An 18,422-nucleotide genomic window follows, 5' to 3' on the forward strand; every position below is an offset into this window, starting at 1 on the left:
TTCACATACTTAGTGATATTTCAAAATATTGAGAAGAAACTCACTTGTACAGTTAGGCAAAGTTCCAGACCATGTTCCATTGGCTGTGCACTGCCTAACTGAAGGTCCGGAAAGGATATACCCCTCCACGCAGGAATAAATGACTGAACTAGAAAATGTTGTTCCATCAATCCGAAAGACTTTGCCATTGGCTGTTGTCCCTGGGTTACCACACTGTACAGCTATAAAACAAAATGGGAATTGGGAGATTGAGATTGCCATATGTACATTACTAGTAAGAAAAACAATCAAATTGTACACTTTAAATATATGCAGTTTATTTATGTTAATTATATCTCAATAAAAGTTCTTAAAAGATAAAAAAATGGTTAAGAGTATATACAAAAATAGTACATTTAGGAATCTTCTTACAAAAAGTTAAGGACTAAATGATAGTTTCAAATTATCCGAAGGAGCTCTAAAATCCTCTAAAATAAGCATTGAATTATCTTTTATAAGGAGTTGAAATTCAAGATGAATTTATATTGATTTTATTAGTTTACTAGAATACAAATCATATAACAGCTATCTTTTTAGGACTTTTGTTAGTCGTTTCGGTAAAAACTTTACATATTAAAGTACAAGGGTGAGTCAAAAATTATGTGCACTCTGGCTGTAGAATTTATTTTACTTAACTTTTAGAGAAGATAAATGCATCATTTTCAACATAATCTCCTTGCTTTTCAATACACTTTGTCCATCTCTCAACAAGCTTTTGTATTCCCTCATTAAAAAATATTTGAGGCTGAGTTGTGAGCTACAAATGCATCGCTGTCTTCACTTCTCCATCAGAAGTGAATCTTCGTCCTCGTAGGGCTGCTTTCAGGGGACCAAACAGGTGAAAGTCCAATGGAGCAAGATCAGGACTATAGGGAGGATGCTTGAATACCTCAAAACGAAGTAATCCATAACAGACTTACATTTTGAAAAGTTTGTGCAAGATGGGTACCAAAACAACTCACAGAAGAGCATAAACAGAAGCGTTTGGATAACTGCAAACAAAAGTTGGACCAATACTCTAAGGAAGATGAAAGTTTCTTAAAGAGAATCATTACTGGTGATGAGACATGGACTCATCACTATGAGCCTGAGAGTAAATGGCAGAGTATGGAATGGAAACATTCTCATTCATCAACCAAGAAAAAGTTCAAAAGTCAACCACCAACTGGAAAATTTATGCTTACAGTTTTCTGGGATTCTCAAGGGCCAGTATTGGGACATTATTAGGAAAAAGGTTCAACAATCCACAGTGCTTGCTACAGTGAGATGCTTATTGAAGAGCTGAAGCCTTAACTTTGGATTAAACACAGAGGACAGCTGTCCAAGGGCGTTGTGATCTTGCACAACAATGCATATCCACACACTTCTGACCCCACTGTTGCCACTCTGCAAAAACTTTGTTTTGAGGTGTTAAAGCATCCTCCCTAAAGTCCTGATCTTGCTCCATCAGACTTTCACCTCTTTGGTTCCCTGAAAGCAGCCCTACAAGGATGAAGATTCACTTCTGATGAAGAAGTGAAGATAGCGGTGCATTGACAATGAGGGAATATGAAAGCTTTTTGACAGATGGATAAAGTACATCGAAAAGCAAGGAGATTATCTTGAAAAATGATGTGTTTGTCTTTTCTAAAAATTAAGTAAAATAAATTCTACAGCCAGTGTGTGGATAATTTTTGACTCACCCTTGTAATTACTTGAGAATATTGCTTCTGGGTAACACAAAATCATTCAAAGAAGGATTTTAAGAGTCTCTGTCTAAAAAGCAACTCATGTAAAATTGGAAGATATATAATGAGAAGAAACAATGACTTACTATAATTATACATGTAAGAAAGTAGATATAAAATACACACTTAAATATTATAAGCATCATATATGTTTTTATTTTTATAAGTATATAACTTACTTTCATTAAAACTTTATAATCTCTATTTCTGGGCCAAAATGTACAAAAAATAAACTAAGCAAAAGCAAAGTCACTAAATTCTAGGAATGGTTTTCTTTGTTTTCAATGTATCCTAAATAGGAGTCACAATCACAAATGTCTTATATGTCTGTATTATGTTTAACTATTTGCCATCAATGGCATAACTGAATTTTTAAAATAAATTAAAAGCAAGCCTATATCAAATGCAATATCTAATTTTGTTGTACTATAAGAAAGCATTTAGTACCTTACAGATTTTATGGTTATCTGTATGAATATGAAGTGTAATTATAATTTCAGAAAGTACCACATATATCCCTTGCTGCATCATAAATATTTAATTTTATCTGTCATTTGTAGTGGTGCTGTATGTTTGCATATATGTGTGTATAAACAGGAAATTTATACATTTTGCACATTACAATTACAGCATCTTTCATAAAGGTTAGTAACTGGATACTTTTCCATTATGTGTGTATTCATAATCTACCTAACCAATCTCCTGTTGATAAACATGAAATTTAGTGTAGTTTAGTTTCTCTATCATTTTTGGTTATAATAGCTTATATATACAACTATGTACATTGGTCCTATTTTTAAGATAAATTTCTGAAAGTAGAATTTCTGGATAATCTAATTTCTGAAAAATATTTTTAAGTATATATAGTTATCCAAGATTTTAGAACAATATATATTTGTATCAACAGTGTGAAAGTTTGCTTATTTTCATGCATCCTCTCCAACACTATGTCCCATCATTTTTAAAAACCTTGACAGTTTGTCAAAAAATGCTAAACTCTTTAAATTTGCATTTTTCTATTTATTATATTAAAATACTTTAACATATTTATTTGATATTTTAATTTTATCCAACACATTCTAGGAAAGCTTTTATATTTTATTACCAATTACTAAAGTAATATATAACATTACAAAACATTTGGAATAAAGAGAGTAAAAATACTACAAATTTCACCAATCTGTACTATTATCTTTTTTTATTATTAATTTTATTTATTTATTTATTATTTTGGGGGGGTACATCAAGTTCAATCATCTGTTTTTATATACATATCCCTGTATTCCCTCCCTCCCTTGACTCCCCCCCACCCTCCCCATCCCAGTCCTCTAAGGCATCTTCCATCCTCGAGTTGTATTATCATTTTTATTGTGCTGACTTTTATTTTTTTCCTCAAGTGAGTATCATTTCCCATGATTTTAACAGAGCACATAATTTTGAATCTTATTTTTCAACTAAGTTTTATATGATTTACATTTTGTCATATTGCTTCATGGCTTTTATTCTAATATTTTTATTGACTATTACATTATGTAAGTATAGAGTTGCCTATGTAATATTTTTCCTAGTGTTGTCAGATTGGTCCTGTTTTCCCTCGTTATAATCAATTTGAAATAAAAATGGTGTGTCTTTATGATTGTATGTTTTCCTTAATATTTTTATTTTCTTTAGGAAAAAAAATCCTCAAAAGTGGAGTTAATAAATCAAAGCTGAGAATATATATGCATTTTTATCAAATTAACCTAAAATACAATAGGAAACCTCTAGAAATGTTTTAAAGTTCTAGTTTGGCTGCACATACACGACAATTTCTTATTAAAGCAGGTGATAAATGATGCTTTGATGTTTATATTTTTCTGATCAGTACTTATGTAGAATTCCATAGTTTGCAATTTTTTTTTGCTCTCCTGTATTTTCTGTTCATTTCCTCTTTCCATTCATCTACTAGAATCTGTTTTTCTAAGTGATTTGTACAAGCTCCATTTTATGGGAAAAATATTGTCTGTTATGTTTGTTACAACTCCTAGTTCTGTCTTATCTGTAACATGTATATTAACAAAATAAGGTTAGCACCAGGTTGCATTTCATCTAAAAAATATTGTGCAGTTCAGCTGAACAAAGGGCTGGCTTAGCTATCACACAGATGACATACAACATCATTATAAAGACTTTGCCTTTGGAAAATAAGTTTGCGAAATAAAGTGAAGACAGTGTACTTAGTGTCTTCTGCTCAACAACTTTCCGTATAATGGAATGTATTATAGAAACTGAGTTGCAATTCTCTCTTAATTAAGATTATTAAGTTTAGTCCAGTTAAAAAAAGATAACTATCTTTCCTAGAATATGGATATAATTTTAAACATAATAAAAAGTTTCTGAAATACAGTCAATCAAAAAAGTGTCAAGAAACTTCTATTGGGAATTGTTTTCTATTTATAAAACAAGAACATTTGGTATAACATCAAGTAAGTTTCATAAATGCCTTTGCAAGTTTAGTCTTTGCATTAAAATAATCTCAAAAAGAACAATTTGACTTATAAGGATAATTTTCTAGCAACATTCTTTTTCTAGACAACCTTGTAAAGATTTAATTATGTTAACTCTGAATCAGTCAGAAGAATTAATAATTTTACTTAAAGATATCAAATTTCAGAATTCTAGTCATTAGCAATACCTATAAATTAAAAAATATCATTTATGCTTAGACATCTTTCTAGATTTTTCCATTTCTACAAACTTGAAAACTAAAACAGATTGTGAGGTAATGTTGATATAAGAACAATCTAATTTTTTTTCTTAATAATGTCCATGATAAGAGCACTGTGATAAAGGGGAAAAAATAAATCTTTTTTAACTTTTTGAATTTTGATATCTGCTGTGATGTGAATGATATTTGTATATAAATGACCCATAAGAGATAATTTTACTAATTTAATAATTATTGCCTATCATATTTCTCTTATAGGACAATGTTGGTAAAACTTGAACAATACTGCTGTTTTTTTCTGAGATCTTTATTGGTGTATAATTGCTTTACACTGTTGTGCCAGTTTCTGCTGTATAACAAAGTGAATCAGCTGTATTTATACATATATCCCCATATCCCCTCCCTCTCAGCCTCCCTATCTCAGCCCTCTAGGTCATCACCCATCATTGAGTTGATCTCCCTATGCTATGCAGCAGCGTCCCATTAGCCATTATTTTACATTTGGTAGTGTATGTATGACAATACTACTCTCTCACTTTGTCCCAGCTTCCCCTTCCCTCTCTCCAGCTTTTATTCCAAAGTTGAGGACAGGGATAACTGGTAGGAGTAATTTCACTAGCAGCACCCAATTGAATTTGATACAATTTAAATTCTGGCACTCTCAATGTTATTAGCTGTTACTTGAGATTACCTTTGCATTCTGGCTGCCTTCCAGTCCAACTGCCATTGGGTAAGCATGTTCTTTCTTCTGAGCCATGCAGGATATAACCGGTATCACAGGCAAAACGTACAGAACTTTTGGTTCTGAAATCACTTTCCTGTCTAGAACCATGACCAGGAGTACCTGGATCCCCACATGTACCAGTAGCATCACCTGCAATTCAGTACCATTCAAGTTAACTTATTTCAATAAACATTTAATAAATTCATGATTTAGTCCAATGTTCTTGTAGGCATTTATTTTTGTGCATGTTGTCTTTACATGATAAGTTGCCTGGGTAAAAATCATAATTCATATTTTCCCTCTGACTCTAGTCATAAGAATAAGGCTAAAGGAAAAAGACATTAGTTGCAGAGTATGGTGTTATTCTCCATATCAGTGATATTTGAAGACATTCAATAAGTTAAAGACATTTTATTAGTATTTCCAGAATCTACTTCTTAACCAAGGTAGTGGAAAATTTATAATTGACAGTTCTTTGGGCTCAAATGACAATGGATTTATACAATTAAAGTTTAAAACATGAATTTGGCAAGTTTCATCTTTCCTTCTCTGAATTAAAATTAGTTTCTGCTAAAATAGAACTGTGATGTGCTGGAAAATGTAAATGTTAAAATATAGTATTTCTAGTCTAAATTTTTACCCCCTTATCTTCTCTATCAATGACCATTGACCAAAGATGAATAAATTGCATACTTCTCACACATGTAAATATAAAAATAAATTAAAAAAAAAGACTAGAAACTCTGACTTCAGTTCTTAGTAAGGACTTTGCTCATGATGAAGTGTTTCTCTTTTGATTACAGTGTTTAGGGTTTACTCAGTCCCTTTATCATTTCTTAAATAATTTTACTTAAAGTTGACACAGTGTTAGTATACATTAAGAGAGACAGAGACAGAAAGAGACAGAGAGACAGAGAAACAGACACAGAGAAAGAGACTGAGAAAGAAAGTTGAATATATAAGCATTGAAAGAGCTTTCTGTCTATCTAGATGCTTATTTTGATATGCACTGTGTATCTGGAATCCTTCTTAATACTTCCTCATCTTCATGTGACACAATATTAATAACCACATAAAAACTTAAGGTCACTATATCACTTTTAAATATATGTGTACACTTTGTTTTACAACTAAGTAGTAATTTCCTAATTGATGTGTGTGCGGGGGTCTGTGTGTGTGAGCGAGAGAGAGACAGAGAGCATGCACTCATGCTAGAGAGAGTGAGAGCGTGTGTGTTTATATGTATCAAAAGTCATCTGCACGATTACATTAACTATGATAGTTTTCAAAATCTATAGATTAAATTTGAAGTCCTAGGCAGTTACTTCATAGGGTTTAACCACAATTACAAGGGGAATCTGAAACTAAGTAACTATTTCACAACTTTTACCTCTAAAGGAAAAACAATGTAAAACAACTCCCAATAAGTCATCAAATGATCTCCATGGAGGTAAAATACAGATAATGGACAATATGGAAATAAAAAGAACAGGCAGAAAAATAAGCACCAATATCTGGCTGATATGTACAAATAGAATAAATAGTATCAAGTAGGGAGATATCACAGCTCTAAAACTGAAATGCAAGTTCTGAAGGAAAACAGTAACTTATAAACAGCTCAGGAAAGATTTATCAAATACTCTGTGAACAAATTATTAATTAAAAATAGACAAAATTTACCTATTCTAAGAAAACTCTATTGGGATTATAGAGACTGAGGAGTTATATGTTGCCTATTAATAACAAATAAAATTAGGATAGATAAATATCTTTCATAAAACTCATTGGCTTAATTTAATTTAAAACATTTATGGCTTTATTTTTAAATTATGCTATTAAGTAATCGATTGCTTACAATGTTCAGTTACAAAGAATTTAATTCCAACAGGAAATCACTGATATAACATTGCCTTCTGGGAAAAATTATATTTTGTATATGCTAAAACGGAATAGCTACTTAATTAAGCTTGGGTGGTTCACTATTTTAATGAATAAAGCACTTCACAGAGAGTCACATCCTAAAATCACTAACATTCGATACAACACAGTTCAAAACATATACCTGTAATTTATCATCTACAAGGTCAGTATTAGTTTGTGTTCTAAACTCATATTACCATATGAAGAATTCTGATAAATGTAAAAATAATGTTATAGCTTCTCTCATAAGATTTTAAAAAGAGAAATGTATTATTGTATCTCTGATTGTTTTATATATACATATATATTCCTAATAATACTACTAATAATGTAATTTCTAACACACGTTGTCCAATTTTCCAAGTGGTACCTGAACAATGAGGTTGTGATCCACTCCAATGGCCGTTTAATTGGCAAGTCCTTGATGACTGGCCTAGAAGGGTATGCTTTCCTGTGCAGGAATAGTGAACAGTGGACCCAAAGGTATACTTCTCACCAGATAGGACTGCATTAGGAGGAACGCCAGGGTGTCCACAGTCAATCACTACAATACATAATTATTGAATATAAAATTTTTTTATATCTCCTATCGAACAACCTGTACCAACTTTTTATGAAATAAATCAGAATTATTAGCTCTAAAATACACATCCTCCAGAAATCAAATATATATATGAAAGCTGAAGTTACAGAAGTTATTCTATTAGCCCACTCACCCTGAGCATGAATTTAACAGGAACACTGTAAGTAAACTTAAACGGCTGAGTTGGTATAAGCTTCTATGCGTGGGGGTAGTGAGTGTGTGTTTACACACATATATGTATGGGTTGGAAGTATAACCAAAACACAGCTAAGCACAGCAGAATCAGATATTAACGCATTGAGAATTTTCTTCATAAGCTAGAAACAGCTTAGGAACTTACAGTGTGTCCCCTTTTAGTTGTAACTTGGAAAAATATTCAGCACAATATGATTCTAGAGTATTAAACAACACACAAGGAGACATACAATAAAACTCCTGAGTAATTAGCACACTACCAGGGAGGCCTATAGGAAGTAAAGAAAAGGTAAAAAGTATATGAGAACTAAGAAAATCTGAAGAAGTTCATGTTTACAGGTCCTACAAAAGATTTTTAACTTCAATGTGGTAGCCACACAAGCCTAAGTAAGCGAATTACTTAAATGATTAGACTAGTCAGTCTACAAAAAGAAAGCAAATACATTTTAAGCAAGGGATCAACAATTGACTTAATTATCTGCATAGAATATGAGATTAGACACTGTATAAAGTTTTGTTTCTTCGTTAGTTAGTGAATGAGTACATGAATGATGCCACAAATTTTTCAAAAATTCTTACCCCATGAACATAAAGTGTCTCTAAATAAAACATGATCATAAAATAATTTTATCATTTAGTATAACCAAAAATTACTTGCACAATGATTTCTCAATACACTACTCCTTCAATCTATAGTTCTTCCTCTCTCCTAATAGTCCAAGATTCATCAACTCTGAGATGTAAATATATTTGAGAAAAATCAATAAGCTGAATTCCTAGAATTCATGTTCACTTCTCTGTCTTCACATAATTTTGATTTATATCTGTTAAATTATTTTGCAATTCCACATGTTAATTATATGCAAAGCTGCTATAATTTATTTTATTTATATTCTACAACTCCAACACAACATATAACGAAATGCACTCATATGCTGACTGACTTTGAAAAATGATGTGTATTAACATTTCCTATGTGCATGTGCCTGTATATGATAAATATTTAAAGTCAGTAAGTTTTAAGTGACACCTTTGTCTAATATCTCAAGTATTTTGAAGCCCTTGTGGCTGTTTATATTAAGACTCATTTTGCTGTAAATAAAATTAGAAATATTAGTACAAAAGAAAATAAAAATGTCGTTGCCTCTCATGGAATGGTAATATCATAGATCGTGAAATACATCTGCTTTTAATATTCTATCTGCTCTATGAAGGTTCAAAATCAAGGGATGATAGAGAAATGTTAATCAAGTTAATACTAATAAAAATGGCATTTGGGCATTGAATTGGCAGAATATATGAAAGTGTAGTTTCAAAACAACAAAATGATACAATCAATATACTTCCTTCTGATACAGAGCTAAATATTTCATAAAGACATTAAATATATATGTTGGTTCTATGGCATTTTCTCAAGAAAGAGTTCACATTATCTACTTACTGATACATTCTGGTAAAGGTTTGTCCCATTGTCCATTTGGTTGACATATCAAAACTGAAGATCCAAATAAGAAATATCCAGGATTACAGTCATAGAATACCACAGTGCCATAAGTGAAATTCCCATGTTCTATTTTACTTTCTCTTTTGGAATTGGCTGGAATTCCAGGATCAGAACAGTTGACCACTAAACAAAATGACAAATTTTGAAATATATATTTGGAATTATATATATATATACTTATATAGATTTCCATTAGAAACTTAGTTTCAAAGATAAATTTAATAAAAGAAACAAAAGATTCAAGGAATAAAATTAACATATGAAGTATGGATATAATGGACTGAAATTTGTATGGCTGAAAATATTAGAAAAAGGAAAATATCTTTGCAAAATGGTTTTGAACAATAGCAACTCTGTAAATATTATACTGAGTACGGATTTATAAAGAATGATACCTTTCAAGCTATAAACAATTAGAAAATGGAAGAAAATGATAATTTGGTTGTATTTTATCAGACAATACAAAATTTACCTTTTTGCAAATGGAAAAAACACAAAACAATTCTCTTTAACATGTTTCTATAGAGAAAACAATAAATAAAACTTTAATGCAGTTATCATGGCAATTTATGCCTCAAACATTGTTTACCCCAAAATATGAAGATAGTCACACTGAGTGAAGTAAGTCAGACAGATAAAGAGAAATATCATATGATATTGCTTATATGTGGATTCTAAAAAAAAATAGTATAAATGAACTTATTTACAAAACAGAAATAGAGTTGCAGATGTAGAAAACAAACTTTTGGTTACCGGGGGGAAGAGGGGGGAGGGATAAATTGGGAGATTCGGATTGATATATACACACTACTGTATATAAAATAGATAACTAATAAGGATCTACTGTATAGCACAGGGAAGTCTACTCAATACTCTATAATGACCTATATGGGAAAAGAATCTAAAAAAGAGTGGATATATGTATATGTATAACTGATTCACTTTGCTGTACACCTGAAACTAACACAACACTGTAAATCAACTATACTCCAATAAAATTACTAAAAATATGAAAAAAATAATTGAAAAGATAAGTTCTATCACTTATGAAGCAAACTGCAAGTAAACGATCTAAATGATTTTATATGCAGCCATAAAATAGGTACACGATAACACAGTTAAGCAGCTGAAATAAAGCTTGCCAGTTTTAACTTCTAAAAAAGGTAAAAAATATGAAAAAGGAAAGCATTGCTAATGCGATGATATCAATATTAAACTTTTTTTATTAGTTAAAAATTTTCTACTGTTCTGCTCAAACTGTTTCAAATGTTATCATCTGTGTTTACACAGACACATAATTACCATGCTCTAAGCTGGAATACAGTTAGATTCTTACCTTTGCACACTGGTGGAGGATGGCTCCACTGTCTGTTGGCCTGACACTGTGCCTTTGTTGGGCCTTGCATAAGATACCCAATATTGCAGGAGAATGTTACCACATCGTTAAAGTTGAATCCATTTCCACTTGTTCTTCCATATATTGGACTACCAGGGTGACCGCAGCTCACAGCTAATAGCAACAGGGCCAAGATGGGAGGGACACAGAACAGAATAACTGGTTACCAATTATTATATGACAATTATACTAAATCATTTCAAAGACATGGAAATAAGGCCATTTTTGTATAAAAAATATACTTAAAGTAATTTTACTAATGCAAAGGAACAATTTAGAATGCCAAAATAGTCTAATATAGTAGATGTATCATATTAGTAAGTAGACAATTACTTATAATTGTTGTAATTGAATGCAAGTAGTACATAGATATTTAAAGTTCCACGGTAGCTTTTCATTCTCTCTATTTCTTTTTGGAGAAGAATACTGAAATTCAAGGAAATCTGAGAGTGATAGAAGTTTATATCACTAGTTAATGGCAAAAAGGAATGAAATGAAACCAAATTTCCTTTTCTGGTTTAAAAATTGATAAATGAAGGCAATTTTTTGTATTTAATTTTGAAATCATTTCTTTTAATATTATTTATACAATCATTTTTATGATTAATAGATAAACAAAAGTATGCTTGAAGAACAACAATGTGATTGCAATAAAAAATGATACCTTATGCTATATTAGAATTCTTAACATATTAAGATACCAGTATTAACATTCCCTAAACCAATCAACCTTATGGGTATATTTTCTTCACTATTGATACTTGATAATTTAGCACAGTTTTGTTTGGAAATAATGGTATCAATTAGATGAATTATTTAAATCCTTTTAATGTTACAGTTCTTTTTTAGAGTTTATTTAGTGCTGGCTTTTCCTGAGTACTCTGTATTTCTATGAACTGTTTCATTGTATCATCTCACTTTATTAATCATAGCAACTCCAGTAATACTGCTACACAATTGGGCACAGTGAAAGACCATAGTCAGTTTTAGTACTTTCCAAATGACCCAAGAGCAATTAATTTTCAGCTGTATTGTTAACATCAACCTACTCATTTGAAAATGTAACTGTATCTTATTCTTGTTTAAAATTTTCAATAAAGAAACCTGTTTTACTCCAAGGGCTAATTTCCATTTATAGTCTCAATCATTCAGCAAGAAAAATAGTGGAATTAGTTGGCTATGCTTTTATATAATGAAAGACAAAAAATCTGGGACGGATCCAGCATAATATTGCTGTCTTTAAATCATTAGACAATCTGTCATCACATGCATACACACCACAGAGAAGCAATTTTGCTAACTATATGTTCTATTGTTCTATTAAATCTCAACACACTAATGTATTTTCTGTTAAACTAGAACTCCAATAAAATTCTGTCGATTGGATAAGAATTTGACAATGACAGAATTTATAAATATGGATGTAATTGGCCACAAATTAAATATTTCCTGTGAACCCATACTAAAAGCCCCATTCATTATTTCTCTGATGCATCCAAAATCTCTACCATTTGATCCTATAGTGTTAAAATTACAACATATTTACAGGGTTTATTTTCGTTTTCTAACACCAATTTTAATACAAATGTCAGTGATTGCTAATGGAAATCATTAGGAGAAAAAAATAAATATGTGGATAATCCAAAATAGGATAGACTGGGATGTGAAGTACTGTGTACTGCTGAGTATTCAGCAGAGTAAGAAAAAGTACTAGAGTTATTATTGAATTATTTTAAAATTCATTTTATCCTTCATGTGTAAATTCACATCTAAATTAACTTAAAAGATCAGATAGATATTTGTTGAACCAGTGAGCTCTTTTATTAAAACAATTCCAAAATTGTTCCAAATCCAAAAAAGTAATGACAGACATTCTACTATTTCTTCCACTTTCATAGTGGATGGTTTTATTTTATTTTTATTTCATTTTTCCTTTTAAAAAGTAGTGGGTGGTTTTATATGCTTCTGAACACACCCTACTTTGAAGACTAGCATGTGTCAGTATAAAAAAATGCATTGTGAGAACTTAGTTCTTTAAATACACATACATGTACACACATACATACATATGTGTGGATCTGTCTACATAATCATCTCTCTTACCTAACAAAAAAATTATTGGTAATTACACAAGAACTGAACAGAGGTCTCTAATTACTTTTGCCATGCTTACTTACGCACACAGGATGGAAGCTGACCAGACCAATTGTGATCCTGTTGACATATTCTCACTGAAGAACCAATCAGTCGAAAACCAGGATTACATTGATAAACAACTGTGTCTCTGTATCCATAACTTTCTCCAATGACTTGACCATTCACAATAAGCTCTGGAATTCCACAGTGACCAGCTGAAATGGATCAAAATAATATTTTTAATATTATGATCTAAGTTTTATTATGATTTGTGTATTTATATTCATATATAACGTTACTAATCTTTAAAAGTTTACTTAGAAGTATTCCACAATTAAGGCAAACATAATTATATAACATAAAGATAACTGTAAGATACTTAACAAAATGCCAAATATTTGGGAATTAAAAGAAAACATAATTTTAGTAACAGTTGGGTCTAGGGAAATTAGCAAACATTTCAATATATATAAAAAGAAAAATATAGCATTAAAATTTTGAGGAATACATATAAAGTATGCTTAGTGAGGAACTGTACAGAGTTAAATGCTTTTATTAGAAAAGAAGAAAAATATAGGATGACACAAGCAATATTCCACGTTATGAACAGGAAAAAGAGGAACAAAATAACGAGGAGAAAAAAAAAGCCAAAATAAGTAGATGGAAGAATATGTTAAAGACACTTATAGAAATCAAGGAAATAGGAAATAGAAAAATAATAGAGAGTATTACCTAAGCAAAAATTTCTTTTTTAAAAAATAAGAGAGAAGGTTCAAATAAATAAAATCAGAAATGAAAGAAGAGAAATTACAACTGATAGCACAGAAATACAAAGAATTATGAGACTACTCTTATAGAGCTTCCATATGATCCAGCAATTTCACTACTGGGTATCTATCCAAAGGGAAAAAATAAACGCTAATTCAAAAAGATTATGCACCTTCATGTTTATTACAGCATTATTTACAATAGTCAAAATATGAAAACAACCTAAGCATCCCTCAATTGATGAATGGATAAAGATCTCTCTCACTCACACACACACACCCACACACACACACAATGGTATACTACTCAGCCATAAAAAGAACAGAATCTTGCCATTTGGAATAACATGGATGGACCTTGAGAGTATTAGGCTAAGTGCAATAAGTCAGACAGAGAAAGACAAATAACACATGATTTCACTTATATTTAGAATAAAAAACAAAACAAAACAAAAAAGCAAACAAAACAAAACCCAGAGTCATAGATACAGAAACCAGATTAGATACTTATCATGTATTAATTTTATCATCAGAAAAACAACAATCTCATTTCAGAAAAACCCAAGCTGGATGTTAAGCTTCCCCAAATAATCATGGTTTGATGAAAAAAAAATATACATTTTAAAACTTTTTGCCTTGTATCAGGTTCTGTGCTTTGTATATCTGCTTCCTGTTGATAAAAGGAATAATAAAAACACAGAAGCTCTATTTAAAAGTCAAAAAAAAAAAAAAACAGATTAGAGGTGGGTTGGGGAAAGCTGAAATGGATGAAGGGGATTAAACAGTACAAACTTCTGGTTATAAAATAAATAAGTCATGGGGATGTAATCAATTCTATTGCATTAACTTCCTAAAGTGACAGACAGTAATTACACTTACTGTGGTAACCATTTTGCAGTGTATACAAATGTTGAATCACTATGTTGTACAACTGAAACGAATATAATACTGTATGCCAGTTATACCTCAATTTTAGAAAAAGAAAGAAAATATAGGTGACTAAGCCAGGAGACATATGTGATTGTCACAAAATCAAGGTAGTCAAAGGGAAGAAGCTTTAAAAAAAAAAGTCAACAAAATTGTCAGACTCCTAGCCAATCCTATCAACACACAAGAAAAGAGAGAACAAAATTACCAACAACAGGAATGAATGAAGTGACATCGCTGCAAAGTCTACAGATGTTAAAAAGATAGGGGAATATTAAGAACTACTTCATGCCAATACATTTAACAATTCAGAGTAAAGAACAAATTCTTTGAAAACTGTATCATCCAAAAACTAACAGAAGATAAAATAGAAAATATGAATAGTCCTTTATCTATTAAAGTATTTGAATTCTTAAAAAATACAGCCCCCCCACCCCCGAAAAAAGAAACCCCACTTAGACTCATTTTTTTCACTGGTAAATTCAATCAAATATTTAAGTAAAAAAACAAGCAAACAGACAAAAAAAAAAATCTTACATAAAATCTTTCAGAAAATAGAAGAAAAAGAATCAATTCCTAATTTGTTTAATGAGGTAATCATAACCTCAATATTAAATTAGTAAAAGACACAGAAAACATGTCCTTCATGAACACAGATATAGGACTCTTAAAAAAAATTAGAAAATCAATACATATAAAATACATCATGATTATCTGGGGTTTATTCAGAAATGACCAGTTGGTTTAAGACAAAATATTGACCACTGTCATCTACCATCTTGATAGAATAAAAAGAGAAAAACATACATGGCTATTTCAATAGATGAAAAGCATTTAGCAAAATTCAGTATCCAATCATGATAAAAACTAACAACGATTAGGAATATAAGGAAACTTTCTCAACCTTATAAACACATCTAAGAAAAAAGTTCATATTATATTTACTGATGAAATATTGAATTCCTTCCTCCTGATATAGAGAACAGGACAAGGATGACCACTCTCACCAGTTCTATTTAACATCGTTTGGTGGGCCCTATCTAGTTCAATACACTAATACAAAGGAAGAAAGTAAAAACATAAAGTAGGAAACAAAAAAGTAAAACTATTTTTGCTCAGATACATATTCATAGACAATGTTATTTTAAGAAAATCCTAAAACAAGTAAGCGAACTTGCAAAGCTGTGGGATATTACATATTTTGAATAATTTTACTTTTATACACTAACATCAAACAAATATAAATGTAATTAAAAATGAACAATTTCACTAATAATAGTTTTAACACACTAAAGATTCTGTGGAATAAATTTAGCAATAGATACACATGATCTCTATGGTAAAAATTTTTCTTAAATATTTGCTATTGCAAAGAAAAAAGAAAGACCTTAATAAATGAATAAATATACTAACTTTACCATGTTCAGGAATTAGAAGACTTAACATTGTTACATGACAATTCTCCCCAGACGATCTATAGATTGAATACAATCCTGATCATAATCCTACCAGGTGTTTTAAAAATTAAAAAAAGTAATAACCTAATTCTAAAACATATATGAAACTACAAAGGATACAGAGTATCCAAAGTCATCTTGAAAACTAAGAACAAATTTGGAGGACATACATACAAAATGTCAAAACTTACTATAAAATCTATTCAACCAAAAGTACCAGACACCCTTCCAGAAACAAATAAAGAAAAAACCTCAACCTTACTTCATGACATACACAACAACAAATTCAAAATAAGTCATAGATATAAAGTAAAACCAAAAACTGTAAAACTTCTAGAAGAAAACATGAAAGAAAATCTTTGTGACTTATGGTTGAGCAAAGATTTCCTAAGCAAGACACAGAAAGCAATAACCAGAAAGAAAAAAAAAGATATTTTACAAAAACTGAAAACTTCTGCTCATTAAGACCCCATTAAGAAATGAATAGGCAAGTCATAGGCTGGGAGAAAATATTAAAAGAAGAAAAAACAAGAATATATAAAGAATTCCTATAACATAATAAAAGGCAATTACAATATAAATGATACTTCAGAAATTCACAAAGGAAAATTTACAAAAGGCCAATAAGCCCAAGAAACTGTACTCAATCAGTAGTCATCAAGACAATGCAAATTAAATCTTGTAAGATACATTTATGCACCCAACAAAATGAATAAACTTAAAAGATTGGCTATACCACGTGCTAGAGAAAATGTGAGACAACCAGAACTCTTTCAGGAATTTTATTCCAGAGTATCCAACAGAAAGGAATACACATGTCCACAAAAAGACTTTTACACAAATGTCCATAGCATCTTTATTCATAATAGCCCCAAAGTGAATACAGTCCATGTGTCCATCCACAGGGGAATGGCCAAATTTTGGCACATACATACAATGGGATTCTACTCAGAGATAAAAATATTACTGATACACACAACAACATGAATGAAAGAGGATGAAAGAAGCCTTGTACGAAAAGAGTATGTGATTTAGGGTTCCATTCATATGAATTTCTAGAACAGGGGAAACTACTATATCATGAGAAAAACAAAACAGTTATTATCTCAGTGGGTAGGGGGGGAAAACTGCAAGTTGACTGGGGAGGGTCACCTGGAAGCTTTCTGAGGTAATGATAATGTTCTATAACTAAAGAGTGGCTTTAGTTACATAGGTGTACACATTTGTCAAAACGTACTTAACAGTGTATTTATGATATGTGCATTTCACTATATGGACATTTGCCAACATAAAAAAAGAAAAAGAACCATGAGCAAATATTGAACTCTAGCTGACATGTATATTGAAATGCTTAGCAATGAAGTTTACTAAATTTGACAACTTCAAAATGCATCAAAAAATAAGATGAATTGATGGACCGATAAAGTCATGGAAGGATGAATAGATATGTGGTAAGTAAATTCAACAAATGGCTAATTGTACAGTCTAGGTGGTAGGCAGATGGGTATTTACTGTCAAGTCTTTCAATTGAAAAATTCGCAACAAAATGCTGGGAGTTTGGGAATAAAAGCACTCTGCTTTAAGAAACAATCATAAGCACATTCTAGTGGCCCTTCTAAGCCAAAAATACCTGGGGCTATAAGGATGAGTTGTCTGCAATCATGAGAAGAATGACTGGGCTACATGAATCATTATTAAAGTTAACTCAACACATAAAATTCTAGGATCTGGTTATTTGGCAATTGCACCTTCCTCTTACTGACACACTTTTGAATTTGTATTAGATATCAACACTATATCCTATGCAAGATTGTTGTCTTTTTAGACTGAGAGACGATGTCTGCTTACAAACATTCCTCTTATGCCCGATCTTTCTACTGAACAGAATCAAGATTTTAAATAGGTGAATAAAACCATCTTTTATACACAATATTCAATAAATAACATAGAACATACAATAGTAGTTCATCGGGGCAAAGAGTTATAAAACATAGTATTTTAAACTTAGTTTATATTTTCAAATGCATATGTAAACTAAATAATCTGTAACTGAAATAAGCATAACCAAACCAGGTTAGAAACTAATAAGAAAGATTTTATTTTATTATTTAATCCTATGTTAACACATAATGATTTAATTTATTTACCATTTTCTTTGTACATAATAGCCTTATAGCATATGCAAATAAATATGTGTACTCTTATAAAGAAACCATTTTTATTTGTTTCCACCTACTAACAAATATGCCTGAGAGGATGAAAAAAGGAATTTTAACCAAAGTCTCTAGGTATACCCTTTCAAATGATTGTATCACCATAAATATTTTCAAGCTTATTATC

The 18,422-nt window shown here is 30.8% G+C and overlaps 1 protein-coding gene across 2 annotated transcripts in view; it reads right to left on the reverse strand.

Annotated features, from left to right (window-relative positions):
• The window catches only part of CSMD3 (CUB and Sushi multiple domains 3), a 1,219,369-nt gene that overhangs the window by 48,916 nt on the left and 1,152,031 nt on the right, over nucleotides 1–18,422 (reverse strand). For both annotated transcript variants that reach the window (XM_057736100.1, XM_057736099.1), the window contains 6 exons: nucleotides 12,973–13,146; nucleotides 10,736–10,909; nucleotides 9,337–9,522; nucleotides 7,488–7,661; nucleotides 5,165–5,347; nucleotides 45–221 (listed from right to left, as the gene is read on the reverse strand). In XM_057736100.1, the coding sequence (XP_057592083.1) occupies nucleotides 45–221; nucleotides 5,165–5,347; nucleotides 7,488–7,661; nucleotides 9,337–9,522; nucleotides 10,736–10,909; nucleotides 12,973–13,146 (1,068 nt within the window). The remainder of the gene's footprint in view (nucleotides 1–44; nucleotides 222–5,164; nucleotides 5,348–7,487; nucleotides 7,662–9,336; nucleotides 9,523–10,735; nucleotides 10,910–12,972; nucleotides 13,147–18,422) is intronic.

This window comes from Hippopotamus amphibius, chromosome 5, assembly GCF_030028045.1.
Source record: "Hippopotamus amphibius kiboko isolate mHipAmp2 chromosome 5, mHipAmp2.hap2, whole genome shotgun sequence".
Lineage (NCBI taxonomy): Eukaryota > Metazoa > Chordata > Mammalia > Artiodactyla > Hippopotamidae > Hippopotamus > Hippopotamus amphibius.